Raw genomic sequence first — 18261 nt, 5'->3', positions numbered from 1 at the left:
CGGCGTGTGCTGTGTGGCATCCTGGGTGGGGAGGGACGCTGACTCAGAGCAGGGTGGAGGGGCCGTGGAGCGGGAAGGGACTGTGGTCCCATGTGCTTTGGGCTCTTTGGGAAAAGGGATGGGCATGACATTCTTCTCTGTGCCCTGGCCAGGGTCTTCAGCATCTCTTGGAATAACCTAAATGTCCAGATGAGCCAGGTGTGGTTTTGCACAATCCCTGGAATAGGGGAAGAGGGATGGGGGAAAAGTGCAGCTGGGGGAGCTCAGCTCAAGTACCTTCACTGGCTGAAACAGGGATACTGGGAAGGGCATGGCCCCCTTCCCATGGGAGCAGTGGGCTCATCCGTTTCCCCTTCTCTTTTCTCGCAGAGCCCAGGAGCTATGTCGAATCGGTGGCCCGCACGGCCACGACAGGCAGGGGAGGGACCTTGCCTGCCACCCAGCCCGGGGGCCCAGAGGTGCCTGCCAGGAACGGCACCTTCGCCAACTCCTTCACCGCCCCCAGTCCCATCTCCACCAGCAGCCCCATTCACAGCGTGGACGGGTAAGGCAGTGGGTGCAGGTCCCGGGGGCTGGTGGGGCTGGGGCTGAACCCTGCCTGGTGCACAGGCTTGCTCCTGCTTTGAAATTGCCTTTGCAAGGACCCCCATCTCCCCATGCAGGGTTTAGGGGTCCTGGCTAATCACGCGGCTCACTGCCCTGAGGACACAAAGCTGGGTCACTGGTGGTTACTGGTTGTCACTGTTCCTCAGCAGCATCTCACTGGGAACCTGGCCCTCAGGGCAGGAGGAGGGATGGGGTCTGTGCTAACCCTTAGTCCTGGGTTGGGCTGGGCATCGGTGCCTTGTGGTGCAATGGCGCTATCATCCCTCTCCATCCAGCTCTCCACCCTGCCCATGGGGTGTCCTGCACCAGTTCACCTGGTGAGGCTGGCAGGGAGGGACGAAACAGGCGCTTTACTGGGGGGAGAGCTGGAAAAAGGCTCTGTCTCCCAGAATGCCATATTTTGAGAAGGAATTGGGATGTATGGGGGAACTAAAGCTGCCTCCAGTTGCTTTCATGCAGCTGGCAGGACCCATCCCACTGAGCACCCGAGCAGCTTGCTGGCGCCGTGCCTCAGTTTCCCTGTGGCCCAGTCACAGGAAGGTGCCAGCCAGCACCTGAATCCTCCTTCTTCTCATCTCTCCTCAGGGCCTCCCTCCGCAGCTACCCATCGGAGGGCAGCCCCCACGGCACGGTTACACCTCCCCACGCCTCGGCTGAGCCCGTTTACCGGTCACCTGTTGGCTCACAGATGCCGTCTGCTCACAGCAGCTACCAAAATTCGTCTCCATCTTCCTTTGCCATGGTCCAAGGTGGGGTCCCGGGCTCAGCGTACACCAGTCCCGACTACCCCGATGGCCGAGCCAGCCTCCAGACAGACCCCCAAGCTCGGCCGCAGCCACAGGTCAACGTGGTAGGGGTCCACGTCCTGCCGGGGAGCCCCCGCACCCTGCACCGGACAGTGGCTACCAACACACCACCCAGCCCTGGCTTTGGGCGAAGAGCTGTCAACCCCAGCGTAAGCGGTGCTCCCGGCAGTCCCGGGCTGGGCAGGCATACCACGGTGGCTCACGGCAACCTGGTGGCCCCACCAGGGAGCCCCAGCCTGGCCAGGCATCAAGCCATGACGGCTGTCCCCCCTGGCAGCCCCCTGTACGGCTACCCCAGCCCGGAGGAGAGGCGCCCGACGCTGTCTCGGCAGAGCAGCTCCTCTGGCTACCAGCCTCCCTCCACACCGTCCTTCCCCGTCTCGCCGGCGTATTACCCCGGCACGAGCACACCGCACTCCTCCTCCCCGGACTCGGCTGCCTATCGCCAGGGCAGCCCCACGCCGCAGCCCGCGCTGCCTGAGAAGCGGCGGATGTCGGCCGGGGACCGCTCCAACAGCCTGCCCAACTATGCCACCATCAATGGCAAGGCGTCCTCGCCCCTCTCCAGTGGCATGTCCAGCCCCAGTGGTGGGAGCGCTGTCACCTTTTCCCACACTCTGCCGGACTTTTCCAAGTTCTCCATGCCAGGTAAGGGATGCTGTCAGAAGTCCCCGTATCCCCCTGCCCTGCCCAGGGCTCTCCCCTCCTTCTGCTCACTGGCCGACAGGGAAAGGGTTGCAGCCGCGTCCTGATTTACCCCTCCTGCCCATCCGCAAACGCCGGGGCTCGGGCCATTTCCTGCGCTTTCTGGCAAATCCAAACAGGAAAAGCACCGACCCAGCATCGCTGGTGTAAACAGCGCTTGGAGTTGTGTATGGGGGGATCAAAGTGCCCAGAGGCGGCTTTTCTCTGCTGTGGGGATGCGCTGACCTCCCGGCCCCATTCCCAGCGGGCTTTATCCTGCCGAGACCCTGTTGCGGTGCTGCTTCCTCATTTCAAATGGTGTGCCATGCCCCGGGTGCCGCCGCGCCTGGAACGCCTTCTCTGGCTCCCGTTACGGGACACCTCGGTGACGCCAAGATCGGGCTGATAGGACGAAAGGAATAAAGCCGTGGGGCAGTGGTGGCTCCGGCTGCCGGGCCAGTTTCGCTGCCGAGAGGACAGCCCTTTGTGGGCACTCTGGCGCCCACCCTGGCCCCGTGACTCGCCATGACTGGGGACTTTTCCCAGTGGGGAAGCGCGAGCAATTAAAACCCGTAACAATTAGTGAGCGGGCTGGGGAGGAGAGCGAGCCCCCCGCCTCTCCGAAGGAGACCAGATTGCAGAGGGCTGATAACACGTCTCCAGCAGAGATGTTCTCCAGCAGAGATGTTATCCGGCCTGCTGGGTTATTTGCTTGATTGTTTTTGGAAAGCAGGTGGTTGGAAACATTGCCTGAGCAAAGCGGTGGCTTCATGGCCGGAGGAGTGGGTCCCACTGGGGCCATACCACCAATAGGCACCGAGCAAGGCAGGGTTGGGCTGGGGCTGGTGGCTGTGTTTCCAAGGGTAGGTCTACCTGTCCAGTTCCTGTGCATGGAGCAAAGATAAGGGAAGGAATTTATTTTTATGATGGCCAAATCTCAAACATTAGAGAGCAATAAAGGTCCTCTAAAGTCAGGGGATCTCTCCACCAACCCCTGGACACATATCTTTCCTCCAACAGCTTTCATTTCACCTGGCCAGCTCCCTTTTTAATGATGAATTCCCATTTTGTCTCTGGCTGTGTGGCAAGAAGGCTCATCCCACACACAGCCCTTCAAGGGCCCTCGTGCCCAGGTTAAATTTAGATGCCCAGCAGCCCCATATGTTCCAGGTGATGATCAGCCTGCCTGGGTATGGAGGATTGGGTTGAGGTTAAAGCAATGTGCCGGGGTGGAGAGAAGGTGGAGGTATTAATGCTTTAGCCAGATTTGCTAAAAACTCATGGAGTTTTAGCTACGAGATCTTTTGACTTTATTCTTGTCTTCTCCTCTTCCCTTCCTTGCAGACATCAGTCCCGAGACTCGTGCCAATGTCAAGTTTGTGCAGGACACTTCCAAGTACTGGTACAAACCGGAGATCTCCAGAGAGCAGGGTGGGTAGATGGTACAGGGCAAAGGATATGGTCAAGTGAGCCATGGTTGGGAGTTGATGTGTATCTGGGATGACAGGGATTAGCGAGGATTTCCCTAAGGGGTTGGATTAGGAGTGAAGGTAGATTGTGGATGCTCAGACCGCGGCAGAAGGGGGTTGAAGCCCAGCTCAGCTGCAGGCTTGCATGATGCAGGCTCCCCAAACCTTCCCCTTGGTGGAGGAACACTGGTCCCCAAAGCGTGCAGTGGATCTATGTAGTTTGGGGTGCAGAGCAACCAGATCTTGAGTTGAGAGAGCTCAGAGGGGTCTTGGAAACATGGCTAAAATAGGGGAGGGGAGAAAAGGAGGGGGCAAGGTGTCTTCAGGGCCAAGGTTCCAACATTTGGCCCCTGGTTCCTGCCTGCTCTCCAGTGCTTGGTTGCTCAGAGCTGGGCTGGGTGGGTATGGATTCTCTGAGATGCCCATACAAGGGCAGCGGAGGCCAGGGGGGAGATGAGCACCTGCCTGTCCACAGACTCACTTGACACCCCCATCCAGACGTGCAGGGGGGACAGTAACATCGTGGTGCCTGGCTGTGAGGCCGCAGAGCCAGGGCGCCCCATCCCAACCCACACCTGCTGGTTTTGGAGGGTTCATCAGCTCTCACTGTGCCATCTCTGAAGTCTGCTGTTCTCTCCCACAGCCATCGCGCTGCTGAAGGACAGGGAGCCGGGGGCTTTCATCATTCGAGACAGCCACTCCTTCCGGGGAGCCTACGGACTTGCCATGAAAGTAGCTTCTCCGCCTCCCACGGTCATGCAGCAGAACAAGAAAGGTATTGTGTGTCCTTCTCCATCCCACGCTGAGATGCTTTCCATCGTTCAGCCAGGGCGAGCGGGCAGCTGGGTCTGGTGAGCCAGTCGTGCTCTTGGGTATGTGCTGATGCGGCAGGATCCCTCCCTCCCAGCCCTCCCCTCCCAGGTCACAGGAGATCACCACACATCCTCTGCCCTGAGCTGTGGAAGGCTCAGGGGCATCTGCATCTTGGGCTTTGGGATGGCAAAATGGGCACAGCCTCCCCGGCCCACCAACAGCATGGGGGTGCCCGGTTTGGGGTTGACCCTGTGCAAAGGGCCGGTTCGAGGAGGTTGTGCAGAGTGGCAGGGACCCTTCCCTGGAGCTGGGGCACTGTTTCCCCATGGGACTGCAGACTGGGAGGAGGAGTGGGTTGGCTCTGATGTAAGAACATCCTGTCTCTTCCCAGGAGACATGACCAACGAGCTGGTGAGGCACTTCCTCATCGAGACCAGCCCGCGGGGTGTGAAACTAAAAGGATGCCCCAACGAGCCCAATTTTGGTGAGTGCCCCCAGTGTGCTTTCCACATGCGGGGTTGGGTTGGGTTGGGTTGGGAGAGCCTTGCCTTTGCTGGACTATCAAAGCAGACTATCTGGGAGAGCCCCCACCTCTGTTACTGCCTCTTGTCCCTGTGCACGTGTAGGACAAATGATGCTGCTGGGCAGGGTGGCGGGCAGGGGCTCCCCTTGTTCCAGTTATACCATGGCTAATATGCTCCAAGGTGCTGCATGAGGACCTCTGCCCGATTTGTTGTTCCTAAGGTGGCCCTGGCATCTGTGCCTCCTGCCTGAGCCTTCTGTGGGCACGGTGGTTTCAGCAAGAGGAAATGCCACATGAGAGATTAGGACCACAGTGAAGAACCACGCCAAAAAGCCTGTTCCCATCCACCCAGAGCAGCAATGACCTAACACTGGGGAAACCCGTGTCCCCAGCCCTGCGCTGACCATCTCCCCTCTCTCCCCAGGCTGCCTCTCGGCGCTGGTGTACCAGCACTCCATCATGCCCTTGGCCCTGCCCTGCAAGCTGGTCATTCCCGACCGAGGTAAGAGCCAGGGCCAGAAGGGAGCGGTGGGAGAGCTTACCTCTCTGCTGCTTGGGATGGGGTATGGGTTCCCAGGCTCAGGGCTGTATCTCCCCAGTGGGGCCAGTCCTGGGGGTGTACCCCTCTCACCTGCATCCTGGGTGCTGTACCTCCTTGCTAGTCCCCTCATCCCTGTGCTCAGACAACTTGGAGCCAGACTGGGCTTTACCCTTTATCCCCAGTGCCACACCTACACAGTGCTCACCAGTTGGAAAGGGGATAGTGCATCCGCCCCTACAACCTGCGGGGACAGGGCAGGTTTCCAAGCAGGGAGCAGCAATAACATCCTGTCTCTTCTAGATCCCATGGAGGAAAAGAAAGACACCGTGTCGGCCAGCAACTCAGCCACCGACCTCTTCAAACAGGGTGCGGGTGAGTAGAGAGGGCTGCTGCAGGGTGAATGTGGCCCAGGGCAGTGGATGACCCCATTTTTGCTGTCTCCCCTTCCAGCCTGCAACGTCCTTTTCATCAATTCGGTGGAGATGGAGTCACTGACGGGCCCCCAGGCCATTGCAAAGGCTGTTGCCGAGACACTGGTGGCTGACCCCACACCTACCGCTACCATCGTCCACTTCAAAGTCTCTGCACAAGGCATCACTTTAACCGACAACCAGAGGAAGTAAGACACTCCATGGCCATGTTCCCAGGTCCCCAAAGCCAACAGGGCTGTGATCCAGGGAGTGTGTTGATGAAGGATGTCCTTGGGCTGGCATGAGCCTGGTCATGGGCAGGACTGGGCTTTGTCCTTCACTCCTGGAGCATCCTAGGGGAGGCCTATGGGGATATCCCCCATGCCAGTGGGACCGGGCTGTGGAGGGGCAAGAGGTGGGGGCTCCCTGGCCCTGATGCTCCCTGCCTTGTGTTTCAGATTGTTCTTCCGACGACACTACCCCCTCAACACCGTCACCTTCTGCGACCTGGACCCCCAGGAACGAAAGTGAGTGCCCTAACCTGGGGGGAGCACATGTCCCCTGCCCCTTTCCCTCCCCCAGGCTCCAGGGCTGCTTGGAACAGGTCTTTGTTTTCTCTGTCATCCTTGATCCTGTGGAGGGCAGGGATAGAGGGTCCCCTTGGATAAGGAGGGGCACCACCAGCTTCTCCTGGTGACTTCTTGGTGTCTCCAAACATCTTCATGCTGGGGAAGAGGTGCATCAGGGTTTTTTTTCCATAGAGCCAAGTCTGTGCAAAGCCAGGCTGGCCCTCCGGTGTTGGTGTGGTCACCCCATCACGGCCCTGTCTCTCTGCGGGGTGCAGGAGGCACTATCCCTCACACCTCTTCTTCTCCTTGCAGGTGGACTAAAACTGACGGCAGTGGCCCAGCCAAGTAAGTGCTTTCTTGTGCCCAATTCCTCCCAGCCGCTGTCGGAGTGGTTCCTGCTTGTGTTTGAGCATTGGTTGGGAGATGCCCCACGCAGGGCAGCGTGCGAAGGGCTCAGCTCCTTGTTGCAGGAACGTTTCGCCCAAGCAGGAGACCATGGTTCTGGGGACTAGGGAAACATCTTTCAGCCCCAAATTCCTGGTCAGAGAAGGCATGGTCCTTGCTGAACTGGCCTTACTGGAAACTCTCCTGGTGGAGTCAGTGGGAGCCAGCTCATGAAGCAGAGCCGGGGGATTATTCTGATGGTGTGTGAGCCACTCACCAGCTCTTCCCCTACCTCCTGTCCTCCCCATTCTGACCTACAAGAGTGCAGAGCTGCCGGCTGAGCCCATTTCCAGGGGCCAGTTACCACTAATTTTAGCCATTGTGTTAGCAAAGGGGTTTTTATTAGGATGTCCAGCTGCTGGGATATTTCCCCTCTCCAATTAGAAATACCATGGCCTGGGCCTGTCTCACATTCTGTTCTCCTGTATTTATAACTTGAGTTTGCACGTTCTAATTAAAAAAAAAGGGGGGACACACACGTTTTATTTATCAGAGAAGAGACAGACAGAAATAATCTCATGGTCTCACCCAGCTCCCTGTGTCCCCACACGGCCTTCCCAGTGTTACAGGATCCTTCATACAGGGTCTACCCCAATGGCCAGCCCATCACACCTCTGTGCTTTCAGGAGTCATCACCCAAACTGAGGCAGTGCTGTGGTCATCTGGAAGGTCCCTTCCTGGGGACGATCTAGGGAAGGGTGGCAGGGATGGTTGGGGCAAGGGGGTTTTGGCCAACAGATGATGGAAACACAGTGCTGGCCTTGAAAGAAATTGCAGCAAAGGGAATAGTGGAGTGATCTTCGTGCAGGCTGGTTGTGATGTCTCACTCAGTGTTGTGCGAGGTGGATGTTAAAGAGGGGGAGGTGGACAAAACATGTGCTAGAAGAGGGTGGTGATGTTCTTTAGGTGAGCAATGCTGGTGAACCTCACCGAGCCTCTTGCCTTCTCCCCACCCAGGCTCTTTGGCTTCGTGGCCAGGAAGCAAGGGAGCACCACAGACAACGTCTGCCATCTCTTTGCCGAGCTGGACCCAGACCAGCCGGCTTCTGCCATTGTCAACTTTGTCTCCAGGGTCATGCTTGGCTCCGGCCAGAAAAGATGAGCTGGCGCTTGCGGGTGATTCTTGAATTTTGGAGAAGGACTTGGAGCTGATCCGAGAAGGAGTGTGAGGAAGTGCATTGTGGGAGAGGGAAGTGAATTGGGGGGGGAAAGGGTTGGAATTTTGGAGGAAAACAGCAAACAACAAAAAAACCCCAACGAAACCCCTAAAAACTCAACACAAGCCAAACACACACATAGAGGAACCAAGACCACGCACCTACGTAAGAGAGCCACAAAATCACGCCAGAGAGGATGCATGTCCCGTCGCAGGGAAGGTGACTAAAGCAAAAGCGGCAGTGAGTGGCATGTTCCCAGCTTTTGGCATCATGGTTCTGAGTGGTTACGTCCACTTGGGACCAAACGTGGGATCATGAATTGTGTTTTCCATCTGGAAAAAAGGAGAGAACTGGCAAAACCCATGGAAGAAGCTCCATCCCAGCAGCTCCGTCAGTGAACGTCTGCTGTGTGTTTGAAATGAACTGTAGGAGATGATGACGTGAGCTGGGTCTGTGGGACACTGGAGGAGATGCCCTTGGAAACCTTCTCTTGCCCGGCTGCAGTGGAGGGTCCTCACCGGTCCCCATGCTTCTCCCGAAACCTGCCAGCTACCTGGTGACTTGCTGGGGGCGTGGGGGGCGCTTGGTCCTGAGCCCTCCCGTCTCCGGGGAGCTCGGTTGTGGGCTGATGTCTGTTGCTGACCCAGAGCCCAGCGCTGGTCACAGGTGAGCCGCTGTGAGTCCATCTGGAGAGGGGGGTGATGGCATTTCCCTGCCTCCCCGGTGTGCCCATGGGAGGTGTGGGGGGGCTCCTGCCATCCCACGCCTGGGGAAGGCAGAGGCTCCCTGGGAACTTCCCGGGAGGATGCAGAAAATCGCCTCCTCTTCCATCTTCCCCTTTTCCCTCCCACCACTAGTCCTCTTTGGCGGTTTTCTCCTGCAGCCTGTCACATGTTCTCTTAACACAAAAAAAAACCCCAAAAACATTAAGGAAAGAGAAACATTGTAATAATAATAATACTAATAATTATAATAATAGCGGATGCTGGCACAGGTGTGTTCCCTGTGCAAAGCAGCAGACCCGTGGCTACCCCTATCTCTCTCTTCAGAGATGCGCAAGCGGTTTTTAAATTGCATGGACGTTCAAGTTGCACGAAAGGCGAATGACTACAAGTAACTCAGGCGCTTTTTTCTCCTTTTATTTTGGAGGCCACGTTAAAAAAAAAAAAAGGAAAAGAAAGAAGAAAAACAATAATAATAATAATAAAAAAAGATAAAAGGAAAGGACCTGTAGTTGCTGGGCAACTTTGGCTCGGTGGGGAGGTAACAGGTCCTCTGAGAGCCACCCTGCTCGGCACACGTGTACCCCCAAAACTGGCTGGCAGGAGGCTCATGCCCTCCAAATGCACCGTAGTTTTGCAGTGGCTTCGGTGCCATTGGCTTTTCCCTTTGCTTCGGGAGGTGAGAAGGGCCAGCCGGGGGGGCGAGAGGGGCGAAGGGCCCCGGTGTCCCTGCGGCAGGGGGGAAACATGGTTGGGGGGCAGCAGGCGGAGGTCCCAGCCCCACTGTGCCAGGGGGTTGAGGGGGAAGCAGGGGCAGAGGATGCTTTGGTCACACGTGCAGATTTTGGGGTGGGGGGAACGGTCATTGCCGAGCCCTCTGCTGCAAATATCCCCCTGAGAGCCTTTGGGGAGAAGTTTTCAGTGCAGAGTGGCCCAGATAGTTTATTGGGGGCAAAAACTAGAAACATAGCACTGCAGCCCCCCCGAAAGCTCACCTCCCGTGGACCGCCTTTGCCTTGAGAGCTATAATATATATACGAGCTATACTGACGAAATACTGTAAGCTAACGAAATTTTAAGGAGGAAAAACAGGTTAAATTTACGCTCCAAAAATATTTATTTTTGCCATATTGCTTTCCGCGCATCATATCTCCCCCATCATATCTGCCCCCCCCCCCCCTCCACCCCCCGCCCTCTTCCCCTGCCCCGGGGAAACACCTGCACGTTAAAAGAAAATCCAGAGCAAGGAAAAATATGGATGGGGGAAGAGGCGCGGGGTGTCTTCCTCCCCCCCCACCCCCCCCGTGTTGGGACGGCGTGCGTGTGACCGGTGTGCATGTGCGTGTGCGTGTGTGTGTGTGCGCGTGGGGGAGCGAGCGGCGTGGGCGCCCGGAGGCTGTACCGATGTACTGAAGCGAGCGTGTAAGGATGCGTAGCAGGGAGTTGGTTGAAAGACGGTGGCGGGACGGGGGGCTCCCGGGGCAGGGGGGGGCCTTTTCCCCCTCCCCGGCTCCCCGGCTGCACAGATGCGGAGACCTTTTTGTTTTTGACGTTTCCAAAAAGCGATTCCCTCCTTCTGCGAAATTCAAGCGAGATGAGAGACGATCTCACCCGTAATCTCCTCACCCTGCCGGTCACCGATTAGAGAAAACACTGTGTTTATAGATATATAAAGATATATTTTTGAAAGCCTCTATTTTTCAGACTTGGTTTTCTCACTGCGAAGAAAAGAGATGATAATAATGTAATTTTATTTTAATCTGCTGCCTCGGAAACCGGTGCTTGAAACTCCTATTCCTCTTTCTCTCCCCGTACAAATGAAGCAGATCTAAGCACCCCAGAGATGTTGCATAGAAGCTGACCCCAGCAGATACCTGCCGATAGCATCACGCCAGCTTCAGGCCCCGAGCCGCCCACGGCTTCCCCACTAACCCACTAGCTAAAGATTTAGACCGTATCCAGATCTCGAACACTAACAAAATTATCCGATGATTATATTATTTTTTTTAACACAAAGCTAATCACCTTCCAATGATGTAGCCGGGTGTTTGTCAGCTCCTTTTAAAGGCACTTTTTTTTTTTTTCCCCTTTTATCTCCTTTTTAAAGTTACATTTTTAGGTGTAACTACCCTTTCTGTCCCTGGGAGAGACTGTCAGCTGGCGTTGAGGATCACCCAACTCCTGGGGTTGGCGGGGACCTAGTGTTGATATTTTTTTTCCTTACGAAAGGAACAGAAAAGACTCTTTTTTTTTTTTTTTCTTTGGTTTTTAAATGCAGTCATGGTATTTGAGATTCGAGCTTGCGCGAGTTAAGCCCAGCATATGTTTCGTTGTAATCACACTGCCGTTGTCAGCAGCCGGATGGTATCTCTCTCTCTCTCTCTCACACACACACACACATACCACAAACACATCCCTCCTTCCTGCACAAAGAACTGCATATATTCTTGCCAAAGATATCCTTAAAAACGCACTTTCCCCCACATATATATATATTTTTTTTTTTCTGCGTGTGTAAATTTATTGTATGTGCCCTTTTTGTGTCGGTTTGTGCTTCGGAGAAGCCCCTTCCCACCCGTCCTCCCTTTGCTGTTGATGTTGCTGTCTGTTGGGAAATGCACCCCAGGGGGTTTCGTTTGCTGCCTGTCCCAAACTTGCAAAATGTGGGGTTCCCAGTCAACGGGGGTGCCTCCTGCTCTGCCCCTCTCAGGAGCTATTCTGGGGGATGATGCGTGTCTTCATCTGCTGATGGGATGCACCCATCTCATGGTCTTTGCCGGCCCACCTGTCGCCAGCGGAGATGGGGGGCTCATGGGGTTAAGCGGATAAATTGAGCAAAGTTTGGGTTTGCTCTGGATGCAACAGTTGTTGGCTGCCCCCTGGTCAAACCACACATGGAAAACAAAACCAGGTAGGGAGAAAAACCCAACCCAGCCTCCGGGCATTGGTTTTCCAGCCAGCGAGTTCAACTGACTGAACCGAAGCGCAAAGTAAATGCCCACCCAGCAGGTCGGGCAGGTAAAGAAACCAGTTGCCCCAAAAACCCCAGACAGCAGCGTCAACAAAAGGCAACCCTTCCCGTTGGAGCAGGCAGGAGGATCAGACAGCAAAGGAGCCCGCAGGGGCTTGTTTCATTTCGTTCGTTTGTTTTGCAAATTGCGAGGTTGGTTTGGGGTTACTCCTTTTTTTTTTTTTTTTTTCCTTTTCCTTAAAAAGGAAAAAAGAAAAAAGAAGAAGAAAAAAAGGAAGCAACCCAACGATTCTGTTGGCAGATCGTGTGCAGCTGTGTTATGCGTGGGGTTTTTTTTGTTTGTTGTTGTTGTTGTTGTCTTTGTTACTTTGGGAACGTTACAGATTTATTTGCTAATCAGTGTTAATGAACAGTTTCAAACTTTTAGACTCGCCCATTTCTGTGTATTTATATAGATGGAAAAAAAATACGTTATATTTTGTATTTTTGTGCCCATAATGTTGTCGCGCGTTTAAGGATGACTTCGGTCGCACCATGTCCGTGTGTGAATGTGACTCCGCTGTTGTCTTCCCGTTGTACAGATGTCGGATTCTTTGCAGTTCATTGTATGGCTTTATAAAGTGGTAAAAACAACAAAAAAAAATCAGTTATATAAAATATACTGTTGCTTGGAATGCCAGCTTGGTGTCTGGATCGCTGGAAATGTATCTTGAAATTTAAGGGAGCGCAGGAATAAATGCTCTGTTCTTTTTGCACAGGGGAAAAAAACAAAACAACCAAACCAACCTAAACCCCAGCGGGTGCTGTGTTTTCTCCGGGCTGTTGTTCCCCCCGTTCCTCGACGGCAGATTGGGGCCCCCAGACAGACGCTGGGCGGTGGGCGTGGGAAGAAGGAGGGGTTGTGCTGCTGCTTGTCAGCCTCCAGCCGCAACTTGTGTTCACCAGATGCTCGCTAACCAGACAGACCCAAAACTTCCTACATGGCTCCAACTTCAGCTTGGGCTTTTTTTTTTTTTTTTTTTTTTTTTTACCAGGAGGGATCTCTCCGGCTTGCCCTGCAGTCACCGGGTGCTCTTCAAATTCCGCCGCTTTCTCCCAGGCTGCCTTTAAGTGCCGTCTGCTCAGCCCTGGACATCCCCTTTGAGTCCATCTCCTGCAGGGGAGCGGGATGGGATGATGCTGGTACAGGGTCTTTTGCCTTTGTGAAGATCTGCTCCCATTAAATCCCGCTCCCTGCCCCTTTTGGAGCCATCCTGCTCCTCCGTGCCGGGCAAAACTCCCCGCTCCGAAGTCTCAGGCCTGGCTTTCCCAGCATTCACGGAGCAATTCCCAGCATCCGTCAGAGCCCTCAGCCCCCGGCTCTCTGGCTCCGCTCCTTCCCCTCCTCGCTGAGTTGGTGGCCAAGACCCGGCCCCCGGGATGGATTGAGTTTAATTATACAAGAAATATCAGCCAGAGCAGCGGCAGTTTCTCTGGCGCCAGCGCTGCTGCGGCTCAGAGGCTCAGAGCTTCTCCCGGGAGCCGGCAGCACTAAAAATACCTCCTGCCTTTCTCTAAAATAGCTGCGGGGCGAGGGGCGGATTGAGGGGCTGCTTGCGCCGGGGACCCCGTGCTGTGGGGCTTGTGCTGGGGAGGCGAAGGCGAGAGGGGTTAAAAAAAAAAAAAAGAAAGGGGAGGAGACGGGATGGTTTTGGTTTCTGGCCCCTCAGAAATAGCTGCGGGGTTGTGGGTGGGCACCCAAGTGATGTGCCCTCCGAGCCAGGCGGTACCGCGGGACCTTGGGAGGTACCTGGCGTCTTCCAGCCTTGGCCTCGGCTGTCCCCCGTCTACCCGCTGGCAAGATGGGACCTGCAGCCTCCTCTCCCTATCTGACACAGCGGGGATGGTATTTTCTTGCCAGCTGCTCTTGGTTTTGTTTCTTCCCCGGTTCCTGCTGGAATCGGCCCCCCCAGGAGCTGGCACCGGCCGCCTGCCCATTCCCAGTGCTCCTGCCTGGCCAGGGTGGCTGTGGCTCGATGTCCCCTGGGCAGGAAGGAGAGGCGGCGAGTGCCTGGCAAGGTGGCACGGACAGACTATTCATTGCGAGGCATAAACTGCCAAGCATTTTTCCTCCCCCCCCGCCTTGTCCCTTTTCTGCAGTTAATTCCCCATTTCCTTTCCAAAATTCCTTGGGAGCTTCTGGTTTGTGTTTTTCCTCGACATGTTCTTATCTGCCACCCGCTTCCCCTGGCTGTCACAGCACAGGCTTTTCACGGTCACCCTCTTTGCTGCTTGCGGTCTCCAGAGCATGCTGGTGGCTCTGGTGTGACCATCGGGAAAGGCAGGTCCTACCAGCTCCTCGCCTGGAAACGTTTCCCCCATTGCATCTCTCCATGTCTATCAAGTCTCCACCTTCAGGTTCCCCCAAAAGTCTTTTTTTTTCTACTTCCAGCCCTTGATCTGGAGACTCTGGGCCACCCAGGGAATGTTTCTGGTGGGGCTGTGAAATGTGGTGAAGCTTCTCGCTCATCTCTGCCTTCTGCTTCTGGAGAAAAGGGTGGGCGCACTGTTGGACAGTCAGGAAACCCTGTGTTGGGGTCGGGGCACCAAACCTTCAACGAGGGCAAGTATTCCTAGCCGCTTCCCATCCAAATGTGGTCAGACTCCCAGCAACCTTTATATAACAGATTTTAAAGCCCAGACCCCAGGACTCACAAGCTTATTGGGTTGTGGGGTGTTGTTGGCAGATAAAGGCTAGCTGGAAAGCCATGCTGAGTCCAGGGGGAGCCCCAGCAAGGTGGCGTGCTCCCGAGGAGAAACTCTGGAGGTGTGTCTTTCCCCCCATCACCATCATTTTCCATTGACTAAGCTAGAAACAACCCTCAGATCTGGAGTGAAACTGGGGTCATAGTGGTGGGGATGGGGCAGTTTCATCTTCCTTCACTTTTGCTGTTTCCCAGGCTTCTCAGTGGTGCTGGGGCCCCCTTAGAAGTGTCCCCAAGGGACAGAAAGTGTGACACAACCTGGCTTTTCCCGTGAATGTTGTCTGGGCAAAGGCCAGGAGCCAGCCAGCCTCCCCAGGGTGGGAAGGGTGGATCAGACCTGATGTGAGAGAAAGTCACCCTGGGGCTGGGGTGACCTATGCTCTCGTCTGCACCCTATTCAGCAAACAGTGTCCCCATCCCCTGTCCCGCTGCAACCACCGATGACAAACCAACCCAGCCATGTCCTCCCTGCCGGTCCGAACCTGCCTTTGCCCTGTCACCACACAAGGGAGGGACTTGTCCAGGTGGACCTGGACCTGACCAATGGCGCATCGCTGCCGGCCGAGCACCCGTGTCCCATTTCCCAGACCGGTTCAGGCTCTGCAGTGTTATGGGCAGGATGGACTGGGACCTGAAGTGAAAAACAGTCTTTGGGTGTTGAAGTCACTCAAGCGTGCTAGAAGGTCTGATCGATGCTCCTCTCTGGAGAGGTGGGTGTGCTGGGCAGAGTGCCGCCTGCCATGCATGCGTGCAGCCCTGTGCAACACACCACACACAGATGAAGGTGGGGACACACATGAAGGTGGGGACACACACGAAGGTGGGGACACACACGAGCTTGCCTGGGGGGGCTGCACACGTGGGAGTGGCAGTGCCTCCCTGCAGGCTGCACATCCTGCTGTGGTGTCCGGGATGCTGCTGCTGCGTTACCGCATCCCTGAGCTGCTCGGCCACCGCTTGAGATGGTGACACCCCGAGCCATTGGCGGATGTGCAAGGGCCCCTTGCCCAAGTGCCTGGGGCTCCTATTGTCACACAGACTGAGGCTGGGCAGCACCAAACCAGGAGCTTTAGAGGTAAACGAGAGGGGTCAGCCAGCTTCCCTAGCCCCAGCAGCCCCCTTGGAGCTCCCTCTGTTCCATGGGCCGGATACTCAGCCCTTCCCTGGGAGGGGACCAAGGCAGTTCTAGGGGATACAATGTGTGACTGTGTCCATCCAACCCAGCAGGGCCTGGGGAAGTCCATCATAGGGCTGGTGGTGAGAAAAGCCATCCCAAAGACGGCTGTAGGGGCTTCATCATCATCCCGGGGGATGTTACTGCTCGGAGGGGTGTATAAACATGCAGCCTGTGGTGCAGGAGTTACCCACTCTCCATGGCTGTGCTGAACAGGAAAAGGCAACAAAAAGGGATTTGGGTTAAATATCGAATAAAGAGGGAAAATGTGGCACTCTGGAATAGTTTACCTGGAGAGGGAGTGGTGTTGAAACCCTAGAGGTGTTTGAGGGCAGGGAGGAGAGGTGCTGAGCTAGTCCCTCTTCAGAGCAGAGCAATCTATAGGAGGTTTGGGCTGTCCCTTGGAGAAGGGCGAGGGGTAGGACTGGGCTGTCCTTCTGCCTTGTGAGGTTCTGGCTCCATCTACAGGGATGTGCCTCCAAGTGATGGAGGCCTTCAACTGATGCATGCCCAAAGCAGGCTGGGCAGGAGGTGATGTCTCCTTGCCTGCAGCCAACTTCTCCTGTGGCTCCTCTCCCGGAGAGCACCTCTGAGTTGTCCTTCCGCTGCTCTGCATTGGGGGGATGAGCTGAAATGGAGATGGGTTTGTACGTTACTGAGATAAAGGGGCTGGGAGTCTGCCCGGGGGCTGCAGGACTGGAGTGCAGTAGGGCCACCCTGAGCTGGGTGCAGAGCGTTCCCAGCACTGCTGGTCCATGACTCTCATGCTCTGCACAGCCTCTGCCAGGCCCTGCTAGCCTTTCACATGAGCACAGCCCAAAGATGCCCCCGTGCAGGCCTTCAGTGCCGTCAGTAACTGTTTCCACCGCCATGACAGTACCGTGCAGTCTTGGCTCCCAAGGGACCACGTAGTCCAAGCTAAATCAGGCAGCAGCCTAATTCAAAAGCTCAAGTGAGTAAAAGCAGCATTAGCCAGGTCTCTTCTCCCTGGTTAGTTGATGCTCACCATGTCACCATCCGTCTTTGGATGCCCCTTACGCCAGCAATTTTAGGCAGGTATGTGACAAGTAAAAGTCCAGACTGTTCCAGCATGCAGAACAGGTCCATGTACAGTCATGCTAAAGAAAGCAATGTAGGTTAGAGAAGGATCGTGAATCACCTTGTTCACAACCGGTCTGCCCCAGCCCAGGACAAGGATGTTCTTCTAACATGCTCCATGGCCCTTCATGTCTCACCTCGTTCATGCTCTGCCTTGTGTCTACTTCAAACTACAATACCCAATGGCCTCCAGCTGGCTGTACCCACGTGTCCTTTTGGTGGGATAAACTGAGTGGAACTGGCCTCTGCCTCCTTGTGTCTTGATGGTCTCTGGGTGACTCACACCTGCCTACCTCTTGGCTGCCACCCTCTGCCACTGTCCCATTGCTTGTCCCATTCATCCCTACCTGGGGCTCAGGCAGTGCCCAGCAGAAACAAGCATGCAGTTCATCTCTAGTCAAAACCAAGCTTTCCCCACACACCACCTGAGGCTTAGGGCATCAATATGTCCTGGTCGCAACCAGTGTCAGCAGAAAAATCTTATTTAATGGCAGGGAAGAGAGTGTTTGGCCCCAAAATGGGAGTCATCCTTTTGGACTCCAAGCTCTCTCTTCTCCACATGTCTGCCTGCCAGACTGAAGGCACAGGGGGATGTTCCTCTGTCCTGGTGACACTGGAACAGTGATGTGGCCTTGGCATGTGGCATCTTTCTGGTGGTGGCGATAAGGGCCCCGCTCTGAGCTTTCCTGCCTGACTCAGGGCAACGTACATGTGCAGTTTGTAATGGTTGCCAGACAGCTGGGACAGTCAGTCCTCCAGGAGGGCAGGTGTGGGACACACGCACATGCAGGCTCACATGTGTGTGTATTCACAACAGGACAGAAGTACGGCAGAAAAACCCTTCTGATCTCTTTTTCTCATCGCTCCTAACCCCAAGCTCCAGTGCTATCTGCTACGTATGTCCCCCCTCTCGCCTCAAAAAAAAAAAAAAGACCGAAAGAAAGAAGGAAAGAAAGAAAGAAAAAGCGCAGGCAGGAATGCAATATTTGCAATCTCATTGTTTTAAGCCTCCAACAACTGGATAAAACAAGCCACCAGTGAACAGCTTCTCGTGACTGTGCACGGCGCCCTTGCCAGAAGAGCCGGCCTCTAATGAAAACAGCATGTGGGAGGGGATGTTGCCTTGAATCAAAGCAGAGTGCAGCAGCGACCTCAGCCCTGGTGTAGCGGAGCTCTGCTGGGATGCACTGCAGTCGCTCAAGAGGGCCGGGGAGGAGAGGAGAAGAGAGGTTTATTGCTGAAGCACCTTGTTGTCTTGGTTGTCTGTGGGGCTGCTTGTGTGAGAGCAATCTGTCCTAACAGGAGATGCTTAGCAAACATCTTGGGCTCTACGGAGCTCTCAGTTTTTCCAGCGCTGCTGGGTGTCTTTTCTGAGCCACTCTTGCCTGTTCCTCCAGCTGGGAGAACATGGGGAAAATACTCACCCACCAGCCTTGGGGTAGTTTCAAAAGGCTTCTGCTCACTTGGGCTCCCCCTCTGGGCTGGGATTTTGCAAGTGCACTAGGCTGAGAAGGGCAAAACCAAGGAAAG

General features: G+C 55.3%; 1 protein-coding gene across 9 annotated transcripts in view; it reads left to right on the top strand.

Annotated features, from left to right (window-relative positions):
- The window catches only part of TNS1 (tensin 1), a 55730-nt gene extending 43260 nt beyond the window's left edge, over nt 1-12470 (top strand). For 8 of the 9 annotated variants that reach the window (XM_082483236.1, XM_082483235.1, XM_082483233.1 and 5 more), the window contains 11 exons: nt 370-544; nt 1192-2060; nt 3441-3527; nt 4209-4340; nt 4770-4862; nt 5326-5403; nt 5743-5814; nt 5893-6061; nt 6311-6379; nt 6734-6766; nt 7823-12470. In XM_082483236.1, coding sequence (XP_082339362.1) covers nt 370-544; nt 1192-2060; nt 3441-3527; nt 4209-4340; nt 4770-4862; nt 5326-5403; nt 5743-5814; nt 5893-6061; nt 6311-6379; nt 6734-6766; nt 7823-7967 — 1922 coding nt within the window. In that variant the 3' untranslated portion in view covers nt 7968-12470. The remainder of the gene's footprint in view (nt 1-369; nt 545-1191; nt 2061-3440; nt 3528-4208; nt 4341-4769; nt 4863-5325; nt 5404-5742; nt 5815-5892; nt 6062-6310; nt 6380-6733; nt 6767-7822) is intronic. The other variant, XM_082483229.1, reaches the window with a different exon arrangement.
- Nucleotides 12471-18261: the final 5791 nt, after the last annotated feature.

Source organism: Vanellus vanellus (genome assembly GCF_965231255.1).
Source record: "Vanellus vanellus genome assembly, chromosome: 5".
Lineage (NCBI taxonomy): Eukaryota > Metazoa > Chordata > Aves > Charadriiformes > Charadriidae > Vanellus > Vanellus vanellus.
Note: the sequence above shows the minus strand (reverse complement) of the source record. Positions and strands in the feature narration are given on the sequence as shown.